General features: G+C 42.0%; 1 protein-coding gene across 2 annotated transcripts; it reads left to right on the top strand.

The window, feature by feature from the left end:
* Positions 1 to 358: 358 nt before the first annotated feature.
* Positions 359 to 21,294, top strand: HDAC11 (histone deacetylase 11). 2 transcript variants are annotated; one of them, XM_071418847.1, is made up of 10 exons: positions 359 to 511; positions 1,904 to 2,052; positions 4,094 to 4,194; positions 7,972 to 8,088; positions 10,111 to 10,153; positions 10,302 to 10,378; positions 11,605 to 11,667; positions 13,515 to 13,611; positions 16,323 to 16,501; positions 19,391 to 21,294. In XM_071418847.1, coding segments are annotated over exons 1-10 (1,071 nt in total). In that variant the 5' UTR covers positions 359 to 509; the 3' UTR covers positions 19,634 to 21,294. The 2 variants fall into 2 exon arrangements, with proteins under 2 accessions (XP_071274948.1, XP_071274949.1); XM_071418848.1 differs by lacking the exon at positions 359 to 511 and adding an exon at positions 1,112 to 1,307.
* Positions 21,295 to 21,530: the final 236 nt, after the last annotated feature.

The following is a 21,530-nucleotide window of genomic DNA, read 5'->3' as shown; positions in this document are numbered from 1 at the left end:
TTTGACTTGAAACTCTTTTCTTGTGTGCCTGAATTCAGTGATGTTGTCCCTGGGGTGAATCCTGACCAGTCAAAAGCACCAACAGTTCCGCTGCTGTTAGACAGGATCGTTATTTCACCTTTGCTTTCCTCATTTTGCTGTAGACCCACTAGGACTTATTGGTACGAACTGTTAATTTTATTGTACAGCGAGGATCGTGTCTTCCCATCCAAAGATACCGTTAGTGTGGAATCGCCTTGAGGCCCTTGACGCTGCGTTTATGTAACCCAACATCAGACCAGCGTTTTGTCCTGCGACCTCCCAGTTCCCTTGACAAGAGCCGTCTGGGGCTGTATTACACCGCCCATGGCGCACAGCCCGTCCATCCCACGTACAAGCCGGTGTCAGCGCACTTCGGCACGGCCGGGCCCGCGGGCCCGCTACCGGCCCCGCCCGCGCTGCCGTGCGCCCGCCCCGCGCCGGGCGGAGCCGGGGCCGGCCCTTCCCTGCGCGGCCCGGCGGAGGCGGGGATGTGAGTACGGGCACGGGGCACGGGGGACGGCAGCGGGGCACGGGGACCGGGACCGGGGACAGCGGCGGGAGGGCCCGGCCTGCACTGTCCGGCCTGGGGGCCGCGGAGCTGCAGGGCCGGGCTGGGACTGCGACAGCGCCCGGAGCCCCCGCGGGCCCGGCCTGACACGGCCCGGCCCAGCCCCGCCCCGGCGGGAGGAGTCCCACTGGGAACGAGGTGTCCTTTCCTTCTGGGAATGGGGAGCCCTGCTGGGAACGGGGTGTTCCGCCGCCAGCACGCCGGGCTCCGTAGAAATGCCCCTGTTCGCAGCCCCCACGGGCCGAGGCTCCAGGCCCCGCTGTCGGAGCCGGGGCTGTCCCAGCCCGCCTCGTACCGCGGGGAGGCCGAGGGAAGGGCTGGGCAGCCCTGGCTCCCAGCGTGGGCGGTGTGTAGGCACCGGGCTGCGGGTTCTGGGGAGAAGCCTCCATTGTCCTCGTGTTTCCTTTGGTTTGCTTCTCTCAGGGTTTTGAAAGGGTATTTTTGAGCATGTTCAGGCTGGAAATAAGGGTGTTTCTGTTTGTATTGTTCACCTGACAAAAGACCCTTGTGTCTTGCACAGTATGTTGCATAGCCTTTTCCAGACTTTACATTTCGGGGAGCAGGAGAGGTCTCGGCATGACTCAGTGAGGTGGCGTTTGGGGCACAGAAGGCAACCAGCAGGTGGTGGAATAGGCTAAGTGTGAACACAGAATCCCATCTCAGCCTTGGTTCTCAACCTGCTGACCCACGTGTGCACACAGGCGTCCACAAACAATTGGTGTGTGTCTTTGTAAACACAGAGCATTTAATAAACATTGCTGGGTTTGTGAGTGGCTTGTGAAGGAGGGCTGTGAGCTGGCTCTGCTGTGTTTCCTGATGATGGGAAAATACAATGATTTGGAGGGGGAGGCTAAGGCAAGTATTGGTTAAGGGTTACAGGTGTGACATCTGGAGTTAAGAGCATGTCCCTGGTTCTGTGCTCTGCAAATAAAAACCTAAGGCTTACTAGTTTGCTCAGATGGTCACAAAATAGTCTGTTGCTTTCTAGGAAAGGAGCATAGAAATCTTTCCAAGCTTCTGTTGTTAGAAGCGTCATGGTTTGTGTTTTGATACAGAATTTAAAATAGGAGTCTAGTCATGCAGGTAATGAAGGTTATGTTGTCTACAAACTGGATGCACCTTTGAAGGTAGAGGTGCTGATTGACACGTCTGGAAAGACAAGGGGAGAGAACCAAATGTTTCAATTTTTCTGTTGGAAATACCATGTTTAAGAATTGTAAAGTTGGTATTAGGACTAATTTGTAATTTGGGCCTCCAGTGTAAAAGTGGTCAGTGTGTTTTGAAGTGGTGACTGGTGTGTGTTTGCTTGCCAAGGCCTCACAGGACAGAGCTGTACGAGGACCCCCCTCTGGGATGCTGGCCCATTGTGTATTCCCCCGACTACAACATCACCTTCATGGGACTGGAGAAGCTGCACCCCTTTGATGCAGGGAAATGGGGGAAAATCATCAATTTCTTGAAAGGTAAAAACATAACAGAAGGTGCCTCTTAAACCAACATTTGCACAAAACCTAAAGAAAATTACATGGTTAATACAGGCTTGTGTTGGGCTTACCAGACCTGAATTGCAGTGTGCAAGGCTTCCTATAGCCTTGTGCTTCCCTGCCTTTACACCTGGTGTAGCAGGAGCTGGGGCATTCCTGTGGCTGGTGAAACACAAAGTGGTAATGATGGTTTGCTGTAGTTACTCAGCCTGGACTGCACACAGGGCTCCTCAGGCTGAGGGAGAAGTGCAGCTGTAGCACTTTAGTCCATTCTTTAGCAGCCTCATCCTATTGCTCTGATGATGTTTGGAAAGAGCTTTGGGGCCCCTCTAGTACAGGCAGAGCTTCTTATGATGCTTCTAATTATTGCTGTTTAAACCATTTGTGGGATACAGGTAGAAATGCTTTAAGGGGATGCAAATGTAAGAACCAGGGGCAGGATCAGGGCCTGTGAAATCTTGACATTTCTTCATTTAAAGTACAAACTTCCTCATCAGGAGTAAAAACCAAAAACAACAACAACAAAAAAAAGGCTTTTTCTCTTGCCAACTCAAAGGCTGTTGGCTGTCCCAAAGCTAGGCCTCTTCTCTTTATGTGGTCCTAATGACTTCTTCAGCTGATGATCCTTGGCAGTTCGGGATTGTCCTTCCCACTGCAGGCTGACTTGTATCCTTTTAACTGAAGTCAAACAATTTTAACACTCTAATAAACTTAGTAGATGAGTTTTGGCTTTTTTCTCTACCAACCTTAAATAATTTAGTGTTGAGTTCCACAAGAGTTCTCTTAGTTAATCAGAACTTCTGCCTTTCTGTTTCTTCTGTGTAAAGCCTTTTCCTCCAGCTCTTTTTCTGTGACATGCCTATTCTCAAATGTCCCAGGCTTTCACAGAAAATTAGTTTTCCCAATTGTTTTGCTGTCCATTGAAAGGAGGAAGAAGGCCCAGGATGCCCCAGAGCCCTTGGTTTGCTGTAGCTGTGTAGCAATTCCTGGCAACAGCTGACGTCCCCTGTGCCTTATCACTGAGCAGATCAGCAGTGAGCATCTTTCCTGAGCCCCTTCCTCCTGGAGGAGGAAGCTGGCAGCAGTTTGGCTCTGTTTGACACCAGTGCATGAATGAATTGTTCCTCCAGCCTCAGTCAGGAGAAACAGAAGCTTGCCAAAACAAATGTTGTCGCAGGTGCTGTTCTTGTATAACACTTCAGAGCAAAATCTCTCGCTTTTTGGAGTTGTTTTTTTCTCCTCCAAGTATAAAATTAAAGAAGAGATACAGGCTTGGGAGGCTACAGCTGTGCAGCAATTAAATATCAAAATTTGCCTGGGAAGATCGGCAGGATTCCTTATAATTGTTGTTTGTAGTGATCATATGCACTCATTCTGAATTCTTGGAGTAACTTGCTCTTATAAAACAAAGTTTTAAAATAATCTTTTGGTCTCTAAGGGAAAGAATATCTGCTCTTTGTTTTTTCTTGGAATTAGATTGAGGGGGGGTGCTATAAATATCCTAATTAAGCTTGTTTGCTTTCATGAACATCCAAGCCATTACTTTGTTTTGAATTTTGATTTATTACTTTATTCTTCTGTGATTTTGGGGATTAAATCCTAGTATAAACTGTGGGATTTCTTAAAGCATGTTAAAATAATGGTGGCTATTTGATGGTACCAGGACCAAGATTTCCCCAGTACACCAAGCCCTAAACTGTGAGGAGTTGTGTGATTCCAGTGTGTGTTCGTCCTCTGTCATTACCTGTCTGTCCTTTCAGTTCAACTCCCCATGATCTTAGCACACTCTGAAAACTTCCTGTACACAATATATCTCAAACACACACTACCTGAACAGCTTGCATGTGACAGAGGGGGTGTATTTGAAAAACTTGCAAACTCTGAGCTACCTAAAGTCATTCCAGCAATAAACATGACAGAGGAAGTTACCACACCAAGGTCAGAGCAGAGTGTTTGGAGGGGGTCATGGGGAGCGAAGCAGTGCTGTACAATGCCAATTTTTATTTCTCTCCTGTTGCAGAAGAAAAACTAATTGCAGATGACTTGATTGTGCAGGCACGGGAGGCGACTGATGAAGATCTCTTGGTTGTTCACACCAGGCGCTACCTTAATAAATTAAAGGTGCTGTACCTGCTCATGTTTTTCCAGCAAACTGTCCAGAGTGAGTGTCAAAGGCAGGGGATGTCTTGTACAGTTGTTTTAAATCAGCCTTACAGGTATAGAATGGTATCTGTGAGTCACCATGATTACATTGTTACTGAGATTACTGAAGGAAAACCACAGAAATATTGGGCACTTCACACTACAGAGGGGTAAAAGAGGGGAGGGAGGGTCTACCATATGAAATAGGTGATCTGGAAAGATATTTCAGGGAAATTAAACATAGGCACAATTAGAATGTCTGAGATGTCAGTAATATTCTCATCAGTTCCAGGGTTTTAGTGTTGAGCAATGTAAGTTTTGTTGTACTCTGATAAAATATGGTTCTGCAATTGAAAATACAATAGAAAGTACTAACATGAGGGTACTTTGTTGGATGTTTTCTAATGCAGGGATTGCTTTATGGGGTTTGGGGTTATGTAATCTTGACAGAGCATGTGTGTAGGGGTTCTGTGGTCAGTCTGTTGGGGGGAAGCACTCATTTCATAGTCAGACACTGCCTGTATCAGTGGAATATGGAGAGAGTTGAAAGATCAATGTAAGGGCATAACTAAGCACATTATCTGTTGTGAAGGTTTCCAGAGCCAGCTCACACAGGACCACAGGGGGGATGAAGAACATTCCCTGTATATTTCTAAAGGAAACATGAGTTTGTTTAACTTCAGTGGAACTCTAAAGCATAAACATGTGAGATTTCTGGTTCTGAATCTACCCAGTCGTCTGTGGGTAGAATTGGGTAATAGATGAGTGCAGGTGACATTACTTTTACTTGGCAACTCTGCTTGGAGGGCAGAAAAGGGATTTGTAAGAAAAAAGAAATCTTCCATTTCATAATTCAAAAGAAGTTATTTTGAGTCACCCATGCCCTTCCACAGTGGAAGAGTCCTCAGATTGCTATTTCTGGAATGTTTTATTTTTCTGTATAAATGATCTGTTATTTGTGTGAACTTTTTCACTCTTAACTGCTTTCCTGAGTTCTCTTATGCTTCTTCATTCTGTGCTATGAAGTTACATGCAATTTCATGCATCATTAGATTTGATATTATTGCAGTTATTCTGGATATTGAACTTTTAATTCCACAGAACCACCCACCTCTTTTTCCTGAATCACTTCTTTGAAGCGGGGTTTAATGTGCATAGCTCAGATTGGAATGCCATAATAATATTTTTAGTACCTATGGGATGGTTTCACTTGTAGAACTTGGGTCTTGTGGCCAAGACCAGCACTGTTGTGTGTATCCAGATGGGATTAACTGGGCGTCTCCTCTCCCCCTATTCTTGAGAGAATATTTCCTGCAAGTGTAGGAACTGGAAGGTGTTGTAGTGGTTGCACCAGCAGATTCCTGCCAAGTAGCAAGGATAAAAGTGCTTAGTTGCAAAAGCAAAATAATGTCCTAGACATGAAAAAGCCCTGTGAAAGCTCTTTATTGCCTCATCCAAAGTCTACTGTGCTATTTTTCTTTTAAATCCAGACAAATAGGTATAAATGGTATAGTTTTACATTAAATTAGCTGGAAAGACCACAAAGTTGCTTGTCTTTTTCAGAATGCCCAGGTCTCCTAAAATAATGGATCACTTGAGTGTTCATTTAAAATCTGAACATGAATTTGCTAGGAAATTGCCTACACTTGCAAGAGTAGGTGATGATTGGTGTCTTAGCAGCAGCTGAAAGGCCAGCTGAGCATTGGCAGAAGAGAAACAAAAAGGAAATTAGGTCTGTGTTAGCAGGAAGGGTCTCCCTGTTTCCCTGCCGAGTCCTCACAACAAAGTCTGGCCTTTTGAATTGAGGCAATTCCCCCTCAGTTATTCCTCTGAAGAATTTAGATCTCCAAGGTAATGACTGGACTGTGGGGAGTTTGCTTGCAGTACTTTTCCACTCGCTGTCTTCTTCTAGTGTTATGTAAAATAATGAATTTCTTGCATGTCAGCATTCTGACCTTTGGGAAGGAGGTAGGCAATGAGGTTAGAGCCAGTTTCTGACTGTGCTTTTCCCTTTTTTTCATGAGAAGTTCTATGGTAACAAACGTGAGCAAACACTGAAATGCTAATGCTGAGGATAAAGCTGGTCTGGGAATTTGTTGTGGTGAATGCTGGAAAACAAAACCAGCACACTGAAGAAAAAAGCATAAAACATTCCACAGATTTTCAGTTACTAAGTGGAGAAGCGTTTTCCTTCACCTGTAGCTGCCTTCTTGAACCCCCAGACTTTGCTCCCAGTTGGTGACTGCCCCCCTGTGCTGGGAATTACGAATCCCAGTTCAGGCCCAGGTGTGGGCACTGAGTGGCAGCAGGAATGGCCCCAGCTGTGAGCAGCGAGCCTGGGAGCCAAAACTCCCACCACACCTGGACTTCTCACCTCCACCTAAAAACCTGCAGCTGCATAATTGCTGGTTTGAGTCATGGTTGCTCCCACTTCTCTCTGTTGACATTAATCTTACTTTAAACTTTGTTAAAACTTTCTGTGTGATTATCGTTCACATTTGAGGTAAAATTTATTTTCTATCCAAATGTGACCTTTTCATTTCCATTTTAGAACAACAGGATTGAGTATAGTTTTTAATAATGTGTTTGTTCAAAAGCTAAAATGTCTTGCAAAGGGGCTTTATCAAGATTGACTGTACTAAAAAATAATTAAAGCACCTTGTGATGGACAGCTGATAAGATGGTAACAGAATAATGTCTTGCAAATACAAAAGTAGAGAGATTTTGAAATTAGCTGTTGGTAAAATATAGTTAGGACTTAGGCACTGCATGAACAATGCCACCCCTTCACCCATCCAGTAGTACCTGGTAATTGAAATGTTGCTAACTGGAAAGTTATTTTGAGCATCAGAGGACCCTGAGATGGGGATGTGATTGCCTTTGGTTCAGATTGCCCACCTGTGCATGCTGCCAGCTGTGAGGAGCTCAGGAATGGGGCAGCCAGTGCCCTCAGTCTCCTTACAGTTCCTAATGCTGCAGAAAATAGGATCTGCTCAGACTCTTTGTACATGGTGGCAAGTCCTAATCCTCAGTCCCTCAGTGTGTCAGTACTGGTTGGACAGGTATATTCTTGCTTGTGACTTAGGCTTTGAAATATATTTAGCAGTGTTATCACTAGTAGCAGTGTTAGTGGAAGTTCTTTGAAGTAATCAATGTGTTTGCAAAAAAAAAGCATTTGCATATTGCAAATATTTTGTGTTCTAACCTTGAAGACTTTTGAACAAATTGTTTCATTGAAACATTTTCCAGAAGTGTTTAATATGCTAAATAAATTTTAATCAGTTCTCTATGCTAAAGTTTGTACTGTGTGTTCACTTAAGTGTTTGAACTTCTTAGTTCAGTTGTCTGTTTGTTTGTGTTTGCTTTCTCCTTGGTATATCCTTTTGATTCCACACAGGAATGGATATTTTAGGTTTGAACAATATATCAAGTGTAGCCGAAGGGCATTTTACAATTCTTCCTCCCAATTTGAAGGATATTATATTTTCTGAAATACTGCCTTCCTGAAAAATTGCTGATTTGATACATTTTGATACTAAAATCTGGAAAGTGATGATTCTCATAGTTAAAAACTTGAGGATGAACCTATTTAGAGGTCACTAATAAGAACTTGTGTGGTCACTTCCATCTAAAAATAATAAAACTTTTCCTAAGGATCTGTGAGCACCTTTTCAATAAATAACAACTAATGAGAGAGCTGAGTGTCATCATCCAACCACAATACATTAATTGGAACTCTCTTTTTCCCCTTTGCAGTGGTCATTTGTTGTGGCTACAATCACAGAAATTCCACCAGTTGCCTTTCTTCCCAATTTCATTGTTCAGAGAAAAGTTCTGAAACCTCTACGAACCCAGACAGGAGGAACAATAATGGTAAGGAGCTCTTGATGCACTTTTATCATGTTTAAATTTGTTCATCAAATGCTGTAAACCTGGGAGTTGGGGTGATTCTGTAACTGAGATTGTCAGCCTTGGACAGTGCTGCTGTGCCAGAATACAGGAACAGGGTTTATTGCAACTCCCAGATGTCCAAGGTGAGTTAGGCTGGGAAATACAAAAGTTAAACCAACTTTTTTTAGGACTATTTAAGGATTTGAATTCTGAAAGAACCTGCTGGGCTCTGGATAAATCTTCAGCTGTATTGGATTATGGTTATAGGCCAGGTAACAAAAGTGCTGCCTCCTCCAGAAGGCATGAACTGGCAAAAGCAGAGATGGGGAGGAGGAGGGAGAAAGAATTCCATGTAGTTCAAGGTGCTTAAAAATATTTGGTTGTCACTCAGAGCAGGTCCTGCTGAGCAGGGACCTGCAGAGTTTCCTGTCATTACAGCCATGCTGGCACTGCAAGATTGTCACAGGAATGAAGGCAGTGGTCTGAGAGAGGAACTTGGGAAGAGTTTAGAGCTTCCTGATGCTTTGCCTTGGATATTCTTGACAAGAGCTCAGTGTGTGTGAAGCCTCTTTTGCTTGGTTCCAGCTAGGCAGTACTTTGCTCTGCTTTGCTTATGTTTTTCACTGTGCTTGTGCTACCTTTAACTCCCAGGTGTGTGTTCACCAGTTAGAAAAGTGCTCAGGTAGAGGAGGCACCTACCAATGGTCTGGTTTTTCTCATGGCTTCTGAAACACAGATGCTACTCCTGGGCACTTTGGGATTCATCTTGAGGCCATGTGCTGTTATTTTTACCTTTTTTCTTTTTTTTTTTTTTTTTTCATTATGGGGAAATAGGAATGTACTTTAAATGCAATTTTTATTCATCAGACAATAAAATTTGTACGGTACAAGTCAGAAGTGCAATTTTCTGCTATTCCTGATAGGCCTGTTTATTACAAAAATTCCTGTTGAGTTTCTCTACTTTTTAATGATATTTTAGCAATATGGGAAGATTGGGTTTTGGTGAGGAATCCCTAGGAAGTGTGATAAATTGCAGATAATGTGTTCTCCCTGGGACTTAATGGGTTTTATAGTTCAGAAACTGCAATCTTCCCCCAAGATCTAATTTGTGTAAGTTGGCATGATCATAGCAGGATCATGTTTACCATGCCAGTAGTTGTCCTAGTACTGAATTAAAACCGCTCAAATGTAAATATTGGTTATAAAGATTTCATAACTGTCCAAACTTCATTTTGGATATGATGTGTAATTTTTTCTTTCCATGATTACAGACAAAAAATAATTGATTTTAAAATGTTTTCTCTCCCTGTTTTTTCTTTTGCTTGTAACTAGGAATATCTTAAAGTAATATTACTTTTAACAGACCAGTTAAGCAATGCTGCACTTAAATGCTTGTATGGCTTTTCCTGGCCAAAATAATCAGGATTTTCAGTTAAAATTCCATCATTCAAGCCTTGTGTATCTCTTTTCTGTCAATACTTTCCCCTCCCTGAATGTCACTTGAGTTCAAAGGAGAGATACAGGCACAGTTTTCTTGTACTGGATGGGAAAAGAGCAATAAGAATCTATACCCTGCATGTTCTGTCCTATAAGAAGTAGAAGTAGTACCAGGACACTTCACACTGGAGCACTTGTCTGGTCCCATCCCCAGCTGGAACTATGGTTTTCTATGTCTGTGTTCCAGGATTTTGAGCTTACATTCCTCTATCACTGCATGAACAGGAAGGACATCAGGAGCTTCTTTGTCATATTTTACTTTTCCCAGCACTGCACTTTCCCTTTCCCAGTTGCCAGAGGAGGAAATATAGATGAATAGCAAATACTCTTTCAGCTCCTGATGCTGAGGGTATTTTTGTTAAGGGTTGTACTCGGGGATCTGGTTTAGTGGCAAAAGATCTGAAAATTCCACGGGCCTGTTGGAATGCCAGGAGTGATTTGGGGTGGAAGCAGAAATTAACTGTTGCCTCATTTGTTTATGGAATTCCAACTGTATTTTTTTTTAAGGCAGGAAAGCTTGCTGTGGATAGAGGCTGGGCCATCAACGTGGGTGAGTACAAATTCGGTGATACCCTGAAGAGTGTATTAAGAGCATCTGAATGTTTTCATTTACATCTCTTTGCAAAGCTCATCAATGTTTTTAGTATCTGGCTTTTGTTTAGTTTGTAGCTTTTCATCCCTTCAACTTTTCTGTTCAGGGGGTGGTTTCCATCACTGCTCCAGTGACAAAGGGGGAGGATTTTGTGCATATGCTGACATCACACTGGCCATCAAGGTAAGAACTGCTCTTAAACCACTGCCTTGTGCTGTTTCTGCAAATGGAGGAGAAATCCTTGTGAATTCCTAAGAACTAATTTACATCTTAATAGGAGAAAATGAAGCTATTTCCAGATGGGCCGGAATGGGGATATGGAGAGTTGCAAAGTGGAAGGGAAGAGTTTCAGGGGTCAGAATTATCAATGTAAATAGGCATCACTGTAATTGCATTGATAATGTTGTCTTGCAAAAACCACTCCAAATCAAACCAGATGGATTTCTAATATCCTCAGTGATAATTCTCCTGGCCTTGCAGGTGAACCTGAGCATTCCACATTGATTTCAGTGGTGACAGTCAAGACAAATGCAGAGACAAAAATCCCCTTTCTAAATCACACTGCACTGTACGGGGCTCAGACTGGTTCAGATTCATGAATAAAAATGTGAATGACTCCAGAATAGTCACCAAATGGGAATGAATGCATTTGGTATTTAGCTGTTGAATGACTGAAGTAAGAGCCTTCTGCAATTAGGGCTTATTTTTATCAAATGAGCTATGGTATATTTGTATACTAGAATATTTATAAAATATCAGTAATAATCAAACACTAAAGAGCTCTAATGATTGCAGCACCCCATGTGACATAACATCCTAATTTCTGTACATGGCAATTTGTAGAAAAGTCATCCACAGTGTTCTTTTTTCACCTACCATTAAAACACAGATTGAGAAATTATAATGGGTGACGGTTTGTACAAAATCTTTGGGTTTTACTATGTCTATATTAAAGATGGTAACTTAGCAGCAAAGTTAAGACTCAGAGAAGTAAAAGCCATTTTTTTCTTCCCAGACAGAATAAGAAATTAATTCTGTCACTAAAAGTGGCTCTAAGGCACACAGTCCTTACAGCAGCTTTTCCTAAACACTGAATTTTAGGCTGTTGCAGTTGGATGCTGTCACCATCAGCTCTGTGATCCCTCAGTGGGCCTGGCCTCCTCCTTTTATCTGGTGGAAATGTATAGGGTTTTCATTTTAACAAAAATTACCTTTTAAGTCTAATAATGAGGTGTTTACATTAAATGTGTGAGAATCATGCCTCAATTTATTTGGTGACTGAAAGAAATAGATGTGCCCAACATTCAAATTCCAACAGTCACGGGACTGTGCAATCTTAGAGCTTCCAGTTCAATCTGTCGCCTAACTTCATAAATTTTTCCATGTTTTTTTCTTGCTTATATATCCAGTTCTTATTTGAGAGAGTACAAGGAGTGTCTAGAGCCACAATTATTGATCTGGATGCCCATCAGGTGAGTAGTTTACCTGTATTCGGTGCTGTGGATGTTTTGCTTAAAATAAAAGTGTGTGATAAATACATTTTTTTAATACAAACATAAAATCACAGAATACAGAGTTAATCAGAGATAATGAAAAACTGTGAAGAGTTGATTCTTCAGTTATTTTATGGCCCAAAAGGCTCTTAAGCCAGTTTAATAAAATTAACCTGAGTTGCAGCTCCATCATGTGGCTGCATGAAAAACCTTGCTGTGTTGCACTCCTGTGAGAAACAAGGATCTCTCCAGACACAATCCCAGCTGGTTCCCAATGCCTGGTCACTGCAGCAGCCTCTGCAGGGGAGGGATTTGACCTTCAGTGGTTTAATTTTAAGCCTAGCTTCAAGCTAATGAAGTAAAGGATCCGTCCCTCTTCACCTGGTGGAGTCATTTACTGTGGTACTGAGATCAAATCTCAGCTTTGGTGGGATTTGCAAAATAAATCCTGAGGGGCCAGAGATGGTATTTTTAGAAAGGCAGTTAATGCACCAAAGTGATGTCCAACCTGAGGCATTTCAGGTGATTTATTATGTCTAAAGAAACCATTTTTACACAGTTCTGTGGCACTGAGGAAGCCTAATGGCTGCAAGTTTTTAATCTTGTCTCATTTCTCTTATGTGTCCTAAAATCACCATGATAACAGGACACAGATGGTGCAGCAGAAAGATGTTTGGTGTTCATGGTTCTCTTCAGCCTCTCTGTCAGGCTGTGGATTTGTTTTGTGCTATGTGGGGGTGGTTTGGTTTTGAAAAACTCTTGAAATGTATTTTGGTTTTCAGATGTGCTGGTAGTCTCAGTGTGCACATTAAAACACCTATTGTTTCCTTTCTTTGGGGAATGAGAGGTATCTGAAGTAGCTCAGCAGATCCTGTTTAAGGATGCAGATACTCTTATCTTGTGACTGTTCCAATTCTTAGTGCAGTGCTGAGTTTCACCTCTCATAAGGAAATGGTTCCCCCATATTCCTAGGCTTTCATATTCCTAGGCTTGTGTGCATGAACTGTTCATTTGTGGACCAAAGATGCTGAAGAAATAGAGTTGCCAGTTGTCAGCATGAAAACTGAATTACAGCAGCTGTAACTATGGAAATGTCTGTTTCTGTACTTTAAGTGAAATTCTAGGGAGAGGGGCTGTGGTCCTCTATGATACACAGATTTAAATAAAATTATCTTAGTAATTGCTGTGGTAAAATGATTTATATATTAGTGAAAATAAGTGAGAGCCAAAAGAATAGTATTTAAATTCAGAAATGGGGAGGGGGGACTATTCCAAACCTGAGTTTTCTCTCGAGCATCCCTCTTCACACACAGTACAGTACTGTTGGGTTGTTATTGTTTGTAATTTTTCCAGGGAATGCTTACCTCACCAAGGCTTGAGTTATCAGGAGAGCTGTAGTCTGCTTTATTTATTCATTAATTCTTACATAAGAATACTCAGTATTCCTGCAGCAGTTGAAAGTGACTTTTTCTTGCACATTTGGAAGATGAGAGATCTGTTTTGTAGTCACAGTTGCTTTTGTTATGCTCTTGAGGACAATTAGCTTCTGATTTTTGCTTATTTTTCTTACATGTGTAATGAGATCCATGCAAATTACCTTCAGAGAGACAAGGATTTTATTTGTGGTAATACCTGCAGTCTTCAGACTGATCCCATCAAGCCCCCCAAAACTGCACACCTCACAATAATCTCCAGGACTATAAATAAGAGAATGACACAGGAGTTATGAATATTAGAACCTCTGTAGTGTTAATAACTCTAGAATTTACAGTGTATTTAATTCTGTGTTGCCATGCTAGGAATAGCTAACTGTAAATTTCCTGCAGGGAAATGGCCACGAGAGAGACTTTATGGATGATCCTCGGGTTTATATTATGGATGCATACAATAGATATATTTACCCAGGGGATGGTTTTGCTAAACGTGAGTATAACTGAAATTCATCTTCCCAAATGTTCCAGACCTATTGTGTTGTTACCTAACTTCTTTATTTACTGCAAAGCTTCCTTGCAACACTGTTACCTAGATTTCTTTTTTTTATTATTATTTTTAATTTCACATCATTTTCACTGCTCACTGTGATGTATCATAATAGTGTTCTCCTGTAGTGTTTTCCCTCACTTCAGGAATGACATTTTGGAGTGCAGGGTGTGGGGAGGTGTCAGTGGATGTTACTGGCAATCCATTCCAGAGCTTGGAGCAGCAAGCTGAATAATCCTTTCATTTGAAGAGAGTTGTTAGAACTTCATCTTTCTCTTATATTACATTTATGAGAGGATTAGCTGATAGTGAGTAAAAAGGTTTCATGTTCTTTTGAGAGTGAAGTTATAACATATTCAGGTGTTGCCTTGCCAGTAGAATTTGTTAGATAAGCACGAAGGAAACAATCTGCATCTGAACGTGGCACAAGGTGGGAAGCAAAGCAAGTCCTGGAACAGAACCATAGAATTTAGAGCTGGAAAGTCCTTTTGAGGTTGAGTCCAACCATTCCTCCAGCACTGCCACCCGTGACCAGTGTCCCTAAATGCCACATCCATGCTGTTAATATGGGGACTTCCCCCTTCCCTGTCATCCCCACGTTAAGAGCTGGTGCTTGATTTGGTTTAGTTGTGGTTTGTTTATCCCTGCTGTGTTGTGTCTGTTGTGTCTTGTGGCCTGCCACAATTAATTACTGGGGCTTTGATAATGGTTAAATTGGAATGCAGAAGCCCCATGTTTATTTGGTCTTTGATTCTGTTACACTGTCATTTACTACAAGCTCAATTTGTTCACTGAGTCAGGGGTTGCTGGGGGAGTTGTTCTGCTGTTGGATTCCTTTAGTGATGCTGTTCTGAAAAACCTACTTCATTTAGATTCTTGACAAGAGTTAGGTGCAGTGCATTTCACTGTGTCTTTTGACTAGTAAAGATACTAAGAATTGTACTACTTCAAGGTTTTAAACTAAAACGTTACCATTTAAAGCACACCATGTCTGGAGGCAGACAAATGGCAAGCAAATATGGGGGGGGTTTCCCCCAAGAAAAGCATCCTTTTATTCATGTATCACATGGCAGCATTTGAACAGATGGATTAAGACCAAAACAGAGTCAGTCCTTGTTAGCAAGTCAGAAGCACTGAGCTGCAGTACCACACTGAATTCCAGCATTCCTTTTCTGCAGATGAAGGATGAGGTGCACAGGGCTGGGCCAGAGCCAGTGAATATGTAGCTCCTTGCACTTTGCATAAGAATGTCTAAATAGGATTTTTGTGGCCAAGTCCCTTAAACCCTTTCCAATAGGTGACCAGGCAGAGTTGGGATCACAGGGGGAATCTCCTTGCAGAGGGGCAGAGGCTTGAACACGAGATTTTGAATCCTTAGGGTAAACTCCAGTTGATCACGGTCTCCTTGCACTTCCTGCCTGTTTCTTCCAGGTTTTATTGCAGGAACCTCTTCAACACATTTTTTGCCCCATGGGCTTCAGTAGGGAGGGGAGAAAAGGGAGCAGCTCAGCTTGCCAATGTTAAGGCACAAGCATATTGAGTCCCTGGCAAAGCACTGTGGAATTACACAGGCTTAGGAGGAGAAAGAGGGATGAGGAATAGCACTGGTTCACTGAAGAGTAAGCAGGAAAGGCTGAAACTCTGAGAAACCATAAAGAAGCAAAAATCTTTGAAACCAATGTTGATGCAGTATAAAATAACAGGATGAAAAAGAAAAGCTTCACTGATGCTGAACAAAGATGAAAAGCAGAACAAAAGGCAGCAATCACAAGAGGAGTTGTCATTCTGTGTTGAGGACATTCTTGCACACTTGGTGGGGGCTGAATCCATATTTAAGATGTGAGACTCCACATCATTTAGTGTGAGGAAGAAGTCATGCCTTGGAACAGCTCTGGCATGGCTTTGATTAATTCAGTCCCACATCCCTCCATAAAAGCACCCAAAATTCAGCTGCATAACCTTGGGTTTCTTTCCTTTACCTTCTCAGCCTTCATTTTCTACTTCTATTGCTTTATTAGAAGCATTAGAAATAATTTGATTTGAATTAAGAATTGACATTTGCTCTTCTGGTAGGATTACAGGGTAAGAACATTAAATTGAAAATGCTTGGGGCAAAGCTGAATCTTGTTATACATTCATAAAGCAGTTCACATAAATTCATGATCCCTTGCTGTGAAGTTTTGAGTGTTGTGATAAAAATAAAACATCTTCATAATTTCTCAGTGATATTTATCTTGTTTTTCCCCCAGCTGGTTCCTCTGCAATAGCAGTTCAGTGTTTTCTTTGCCTTACACCTTATTTAAGTTACTTTTAAGTTAATAATTTTCTTTATGATTTCTCTGCTGATTGGTAACTGGACTTGCAGATCAGCTGTTTTTCAATAACATTTTCCATTTGCATCTCAGATTATATTTTTTTGTCCTGCATCTAATTTTCTCTCTTCAGTGGAATTTTTTCAAGGTCATTGTGCTTTACATTTGCTGAGAAAACAAGCAGTTGAATAGTTTTCTTTAATTCATGTTTGTGTGAAAATGCAATGTATTGAGAGAGCTTCCAGAAATGTAATTTTTTTTTTGCCTGCTTACCTAAATTGTGCATTTTCTTTCAAAGCAATGCTTTGTTTATTGAGCAGTGCTTGCTTTGCTGTCCCTCAGGTGCCATAAAACGCAAGGTGGAACTGGAGTGGGGCACAGAGGACACCGAGTACCTGCAGAAGGTGCAGACCCACGTGGAGGGAGCCCTGAATGAATTCAAGCCTGACATCATTGTTTACAATGCTGGCACTGACATTCTGGATGGGGACCCCCTGGGAGGCCTGGCCATTTCCCCCCAGGTGTGTGAGCCTGCAGCAGCACTGCCCTGTCACAGACACACATCCCCCTTGCCCTTCACCCTTCTCTTCCTTCTTCCCTCTCCTCACTCTGAATATTTTTGTTCTTCTGGTGCCTGTTCCAGTGCCATTCATCTTCTCTCTAAAATACACTGATTGCCAACACCCAAAAAGTAACCAGAGAGATACATATATTTTCACACTTCACCTGACTTCTATTTTCCCTGCTTGGTTTGTTCTTTCTTTGGTTCTTTTTTCCCCTTACATGACCCATTTTGCAATGTATTTCTTTTGTCACCTGCCCCCAGTGTGTATCTTACACCTAATTTCTTTTGTAGCGCTCCCAGCTGTTTTAACCTATCCTCATGGTTATAACAATTTTGTGCAGCCTGGCTGTGCAAACATTCTCAGCAAATGAAGTTACTTTCCTTTTCTTGATCTTTTTCTTTAGATACCATCTTTTTCTTTAGATACCATTTGCTTTCCCCAGTTTGCTACCAGACTCAAATTTTGGTTTATTCTGTAAAATTTCATAGAAGTCTTCACCTTTCTGCTTTTCTTAAAATAAGCAAAAATTTACAGTCCTCTGATTTCTTTCATGGGTTTTTGTGATTCCTTCTCTTGACAGTTCCTCTGTGCTATCTCTCTCCTGTTTCACATTTAGGTCTCTTTAATGACCACCAGATCAATACAGAAAAGTGCCTGTTTGACCTGTGAGCTCTCAGATTCCCCTCTTTGAGCCACCACTTGGTCTGTTCAGTTTTAATTCTGTTCCGTTCTCTTGCACGAAGGAAGAGCTGAGGGGCTTGGACTTGGTTGGGACCTTGGAGAGGAGATGGCCTGAGGTGTGAGGTGGGGTTTGGTGAAGCAGAGCCCTCTGGAGAGCACTGGCAACCAAGGGAAGTGACAGCTTGGTCACAGGGAGATACTTTGGATTTGCCTCTTAAAAAACCCTCAAATTTCTGCACTTTGATTAGGAGCAGTGTTCACTGCCAAGAAAAAGGAGTTGCTGTAGCTTCCTGGGTTCTGTGCAGACACAGGATGTGAGGCTGGGGGAAGAAAGGTGAAGCAGCTTCCCTGGCCACGAGGAGGGGTGAAAGGAATTCTCTGCACACTGGAGGGAGCTCAAGCCTTTACTGTCTGCTCTGAGGGCAGAGTTATTGTCTCTGGTGTGCAGACTTGAAATCCCAGTGCTGGAAAGGCACGGGCCTGCACAGCCCCTCTCTTCAAAGGTCCTTAGTGCAGGCTCCACTTCTGCTCCTGAAGATGTCATTTGTATTTTAAGCTCCTGCTGCAGTGTTAGTTGTGCCCAGAATGGGGCTCTCAGAGTGCTCTGAGTGATGGTTTCCTGGTTCATGAGGCTGTAAAAAAGCCTGTGGTGCATCAGCTGAGTCCCTCTTCCCTTTGTTTGGAAGTGGGAGCTGTGCCAGGCTGTTGTTTTCCACAGAAATGTGGGAATAAGCCCGTGTTTTCCCCTCAGCTCCTGCAGACTCCCTGGAGCTGCTGGAGCAGTGAGGCTCCTGAGAGCAGGGGTTGCTTCCAGTTCTGGTGTGGGATAATAGTGATGCATCCTCTGCTGGGTCCCCAGGGCCCTGCAGCTCCTTCTGTAATTCTGTTGCTTCCTTTAAGGATCTGTTTCTAATAGAATTCTTCAGTTTCCTTTGTCTTACTGTTCATTTGTTATTCCTGGTTCTTTCCCAGGGCTGTGTCAGACCGTGCAGTGAACAATATTCTTGGATGGTTTTACAAGATACTTTTTTTTTTGCTACATTTGTGTTTTATTCTTTCCCTTTACCATCTGTTTGTGGTCTAATTAATGGCAGGGTGCTATTTCCTGATGTTCTTCCACTCTTCCTGTAACCAGCCTGGGCAGTGCATGTTCATTTTGAAACACTTCTGCTGCTGCTTCTTGGATTTTTGCATTTGATTGCATTGTGATGCCTTTTCCCTTCACCAGCCTTGCAGTTATTTAAGTTTCAAGCTGTCCATTGTAAGCTGTTGTGTGTTGCTTTTTTTTTTTTTTTTTTTTGAGGAGTTCTAATGAATTGCATGTATCTGGAACTCTGCTTTTACAAAAGTAGATTTTTAATTCTGTTCTCACTCATTCCTGAAGTATTTTTGACTCTCATGTGCTTATTTGAAACCCAGAAGACTCACACTCTGCTCTTGCCTGGGTTCAATGACAGTCCACCACCTCTTGGTCAGCAATCCTTGCTGTTTTTCAATCTTTGCTATTTTTCAATTCCATACCCTTCTCTTAGTAAGAATACAAAGAATTTTTTTCTTTTTATGGACTTACCATTGCTTACATTCTGCAACTTCCCCTTCAGCCATAGATTCTTGTAGCATTAACCACAGGCTCTTATTGCAAACACTGGGACTTAAGATTCAGCCAGTGATTGTGAATGTGTAAAACTTGATTTGAATTTTGGGCTTTTCTGTAAGATTGTGAAATTTTGATCAAGTTACTAAACTTTTGACAGATGATGCTGTGCAAGTTGAGCACAAACTAAAGCATTGTGAATTCAGAGAGTCTTTCCTAGTCTCAATTCCTCACCTGGGAAATAGGTGTAAAATTTGCAATCAGTTTAGGCTTTATGGCCTTTGAGTCGGAATTCTTGTAGGAATTTGTACTAAAAAATTTTATCTGCTGTGTCCTCTAAAACAAGCCAAGGATATTTGATTTGCTGGGGGTTTTGAGGGGGTGTGATTGGGGTTTTTTTTAATGATTAGGCATGCAAACCAGCTAACAGGACTGAATTTTTAATTGTTACAGTAAACTGTAAGGCTTAAACACTTAGCAAGCATCCAATACTCTAAATCCATAAACCACAGGTTAGAACTGAAGCACCTTGTTGCTCTCCCTTATTTTTCCCTGTGGTGACCTTGCAGGGCATTGTGAAGAGGGACGAGGTGGTGTTCAGGGCTGCCAGGAGCCGCGGGGTGCCCGTGCTGATGGTGACATCCGGGGGGTACCAGAAGAGGACGGCGCGCATCATCGCCGACTCCATCCTCAACCTGCACAGCCTGGGGCTCCTGGGCAGGCAGCAGCCAGCCTGTGCTCTTGGGAGTCCCAGCCTGGATCAGATGGTCAGAGACCCTGCCAAGGACTTCAGCAACTTGTCACTGCAGTGACAGGGCACTGAATGTTGGTCACATAACCCAGAGGCAATACAGAGTAACTCTGTCTAACTGCTGAATTTATCTTGAGCTAAGGCAACACATCCTTTTAAACTAATGGAGATATGCACTCAAGGGTACTGTCTTTGTGTCTAATGTTGCTGTAGAAAGCTTAATTTGCTTCTCTGATTAAAGAAGTGTGGCTGTGGGGTGGGGGGGTGGGTCTGTTATGTTGGATGAACTATGCAGTTGGTTTCCAAAGACTGTCCCAGACCTGTTTCAGATGGTGCAGCATGGTCTGAGGTGGGAGGAATATGGACTAAAGCTACTGTTTTGTGGGTTTTTTTAAATACTGCATTTTATTTATTGCTTTTTAAATTTAAATACTGTTATAAAACGAGTTCTGTGCAGACTTCAGCTGTCAGTTTAACACTAGAGGGAAGTGCAATACTGTAAAAGCCAGGGCAGTTTGTTTATGGCTTTGAAGCCATAGACAGTTAGAAGGAATGTTTGTAAATTCACTTTATTCCTGTTGTTGATAGTGACTTAAATCTTGCTCATAAACACCTTGTGAAATAGAATATGAAACACCTTTGGCTCCATATGCAAATGAGCCATAAGGGCTCACCATTACCAGTCTGGTGTTCCAGATGAGCTCTGCATGTGACAGGCAGTAGTTCCCATGCACTGTAACTCACAGACAGAGAAACTACAGTCCAGTGAAAGCTGATCTAACAGTTCTCAGCAACCCTGCAAAAAAACTATGTAGAAATATAGGCTGTCTTATTATTGCCAGCTTGCCATGTATAAAACAGTGAGGAGTAGATTTAAATTATCTTTGCCCACTAGCGCTGGGTTTTTCACTTGCTCAGAGATCAATGGTACTTCTAGTTGCAGTCATAGTTGGTAAGCAAATCCTTCATTTTTCTTGTTCATTGAGGAATGCAGTGACATTCCTACATTGAGATAATGTGCTAACTTCATATGGAGCTTTTAGGAGGATTTGGGAACAAAATAATGTATTCAAAGCAAATTCAGGTGCACTACCTGGGAAGTTTGGCTTTGATCAGGTTGGTATATTTTGCATTAGGTACTGTTTGTACCAGTGGGTTGTAAATGTACTACTAAACTGTATATTTTGCAAGAGCTTTTGTAACTTTCACTGATTTGTACTACAGGTTTTATGTTGTGTTTAGGTTGGAGCTGTCCTGTGAGGAAGCACCAGGATTTTCCTTGTCGTACAGTTGTTGTGTAACCTATTTAAGGAATGTTTAATTCTAATTCTAATATTTACCTCATTTAGTGTTTATGTTTAGATCATGGGGTTTGTCCATTGTAGGAATTGCACAACTGCTATAAATACCTGCTTTAAACCAGATCTGACCTATTGCACTAAGCTTGAGTTGCTACACTGGGATTAAAGAGCACTTTTAAAATTCTTACTAGAAGGACCATCAGAGTATGACTAATGTTGAGATTTATTTTTTCTATACTGTCTGACATTACTGAAAGATGTTGTTATTCTTTCATATAATTTTTATAAAATTCTAGATTACATTTCTATGAACTAAACCCCCATCATAGCACCATATGGTCTTTCCCCAAACATTTGCTGTCTGTGTTAACATGTTTCTATAATTTCCCCTTAGTGGAGATTAAAATTATGTTGAACAATGCTGACTGACTTCTTGTCACTTCACATGGATCTTAGCTGTCAAAAAGTTGGACTGGAGTAGTTTATTGAAAAGACAAGAAGATGTATTTTTCATATTTAAAATGTGTCTGAAACTACAGTGAGTCTCAAGGGTGAGTAGTACAAGGTTTGTCAACAGCTTCTCTGAGAGTTCAGTGGTGACTCCTTGAAGAGTGGTTGCAAGTCTTGTGTCCAAATACTTTTAAGATGTCATTATAA

This window comes from Agelaius tricolor, unplaced genomic scaffold (assembly GCF_023055355.1).
Source record: "Agelaius tricolor isolate 1412-34295 unplaced genomic scaffold, bAgeTri1.0.p SCAF_93, whole genome shotgun sequence".
NCBI lineage: Eukaryota > Metazoa > Chordata > Aves > Passeriformes > Icteridae > Agelaius > Agelaius tricolor.
Note: the sequence above shows the minus strand (reverse complement) of the source record. Positions and strands in the feature narration are given on the sequence as shown.

Coding starts and splice junctions, on each gene's coding strand:
- HDAC11 (XM_071418847.1), top strand. Junction 4,195..7,971: donor GCTACCTTAATAAATTAAAG/GTGCTGTACCTG, acceptor TCCCCTTTGCAG/TGGTCATTTGTTGTGGCTAC. Junction 16,502..19,390: donor GCCTGGCCATTTCCCCCCAG/GTGTGTGAGCCT, acceptor GTGACCTTGCAG/GGCATTGTGAAGAGGGACGA.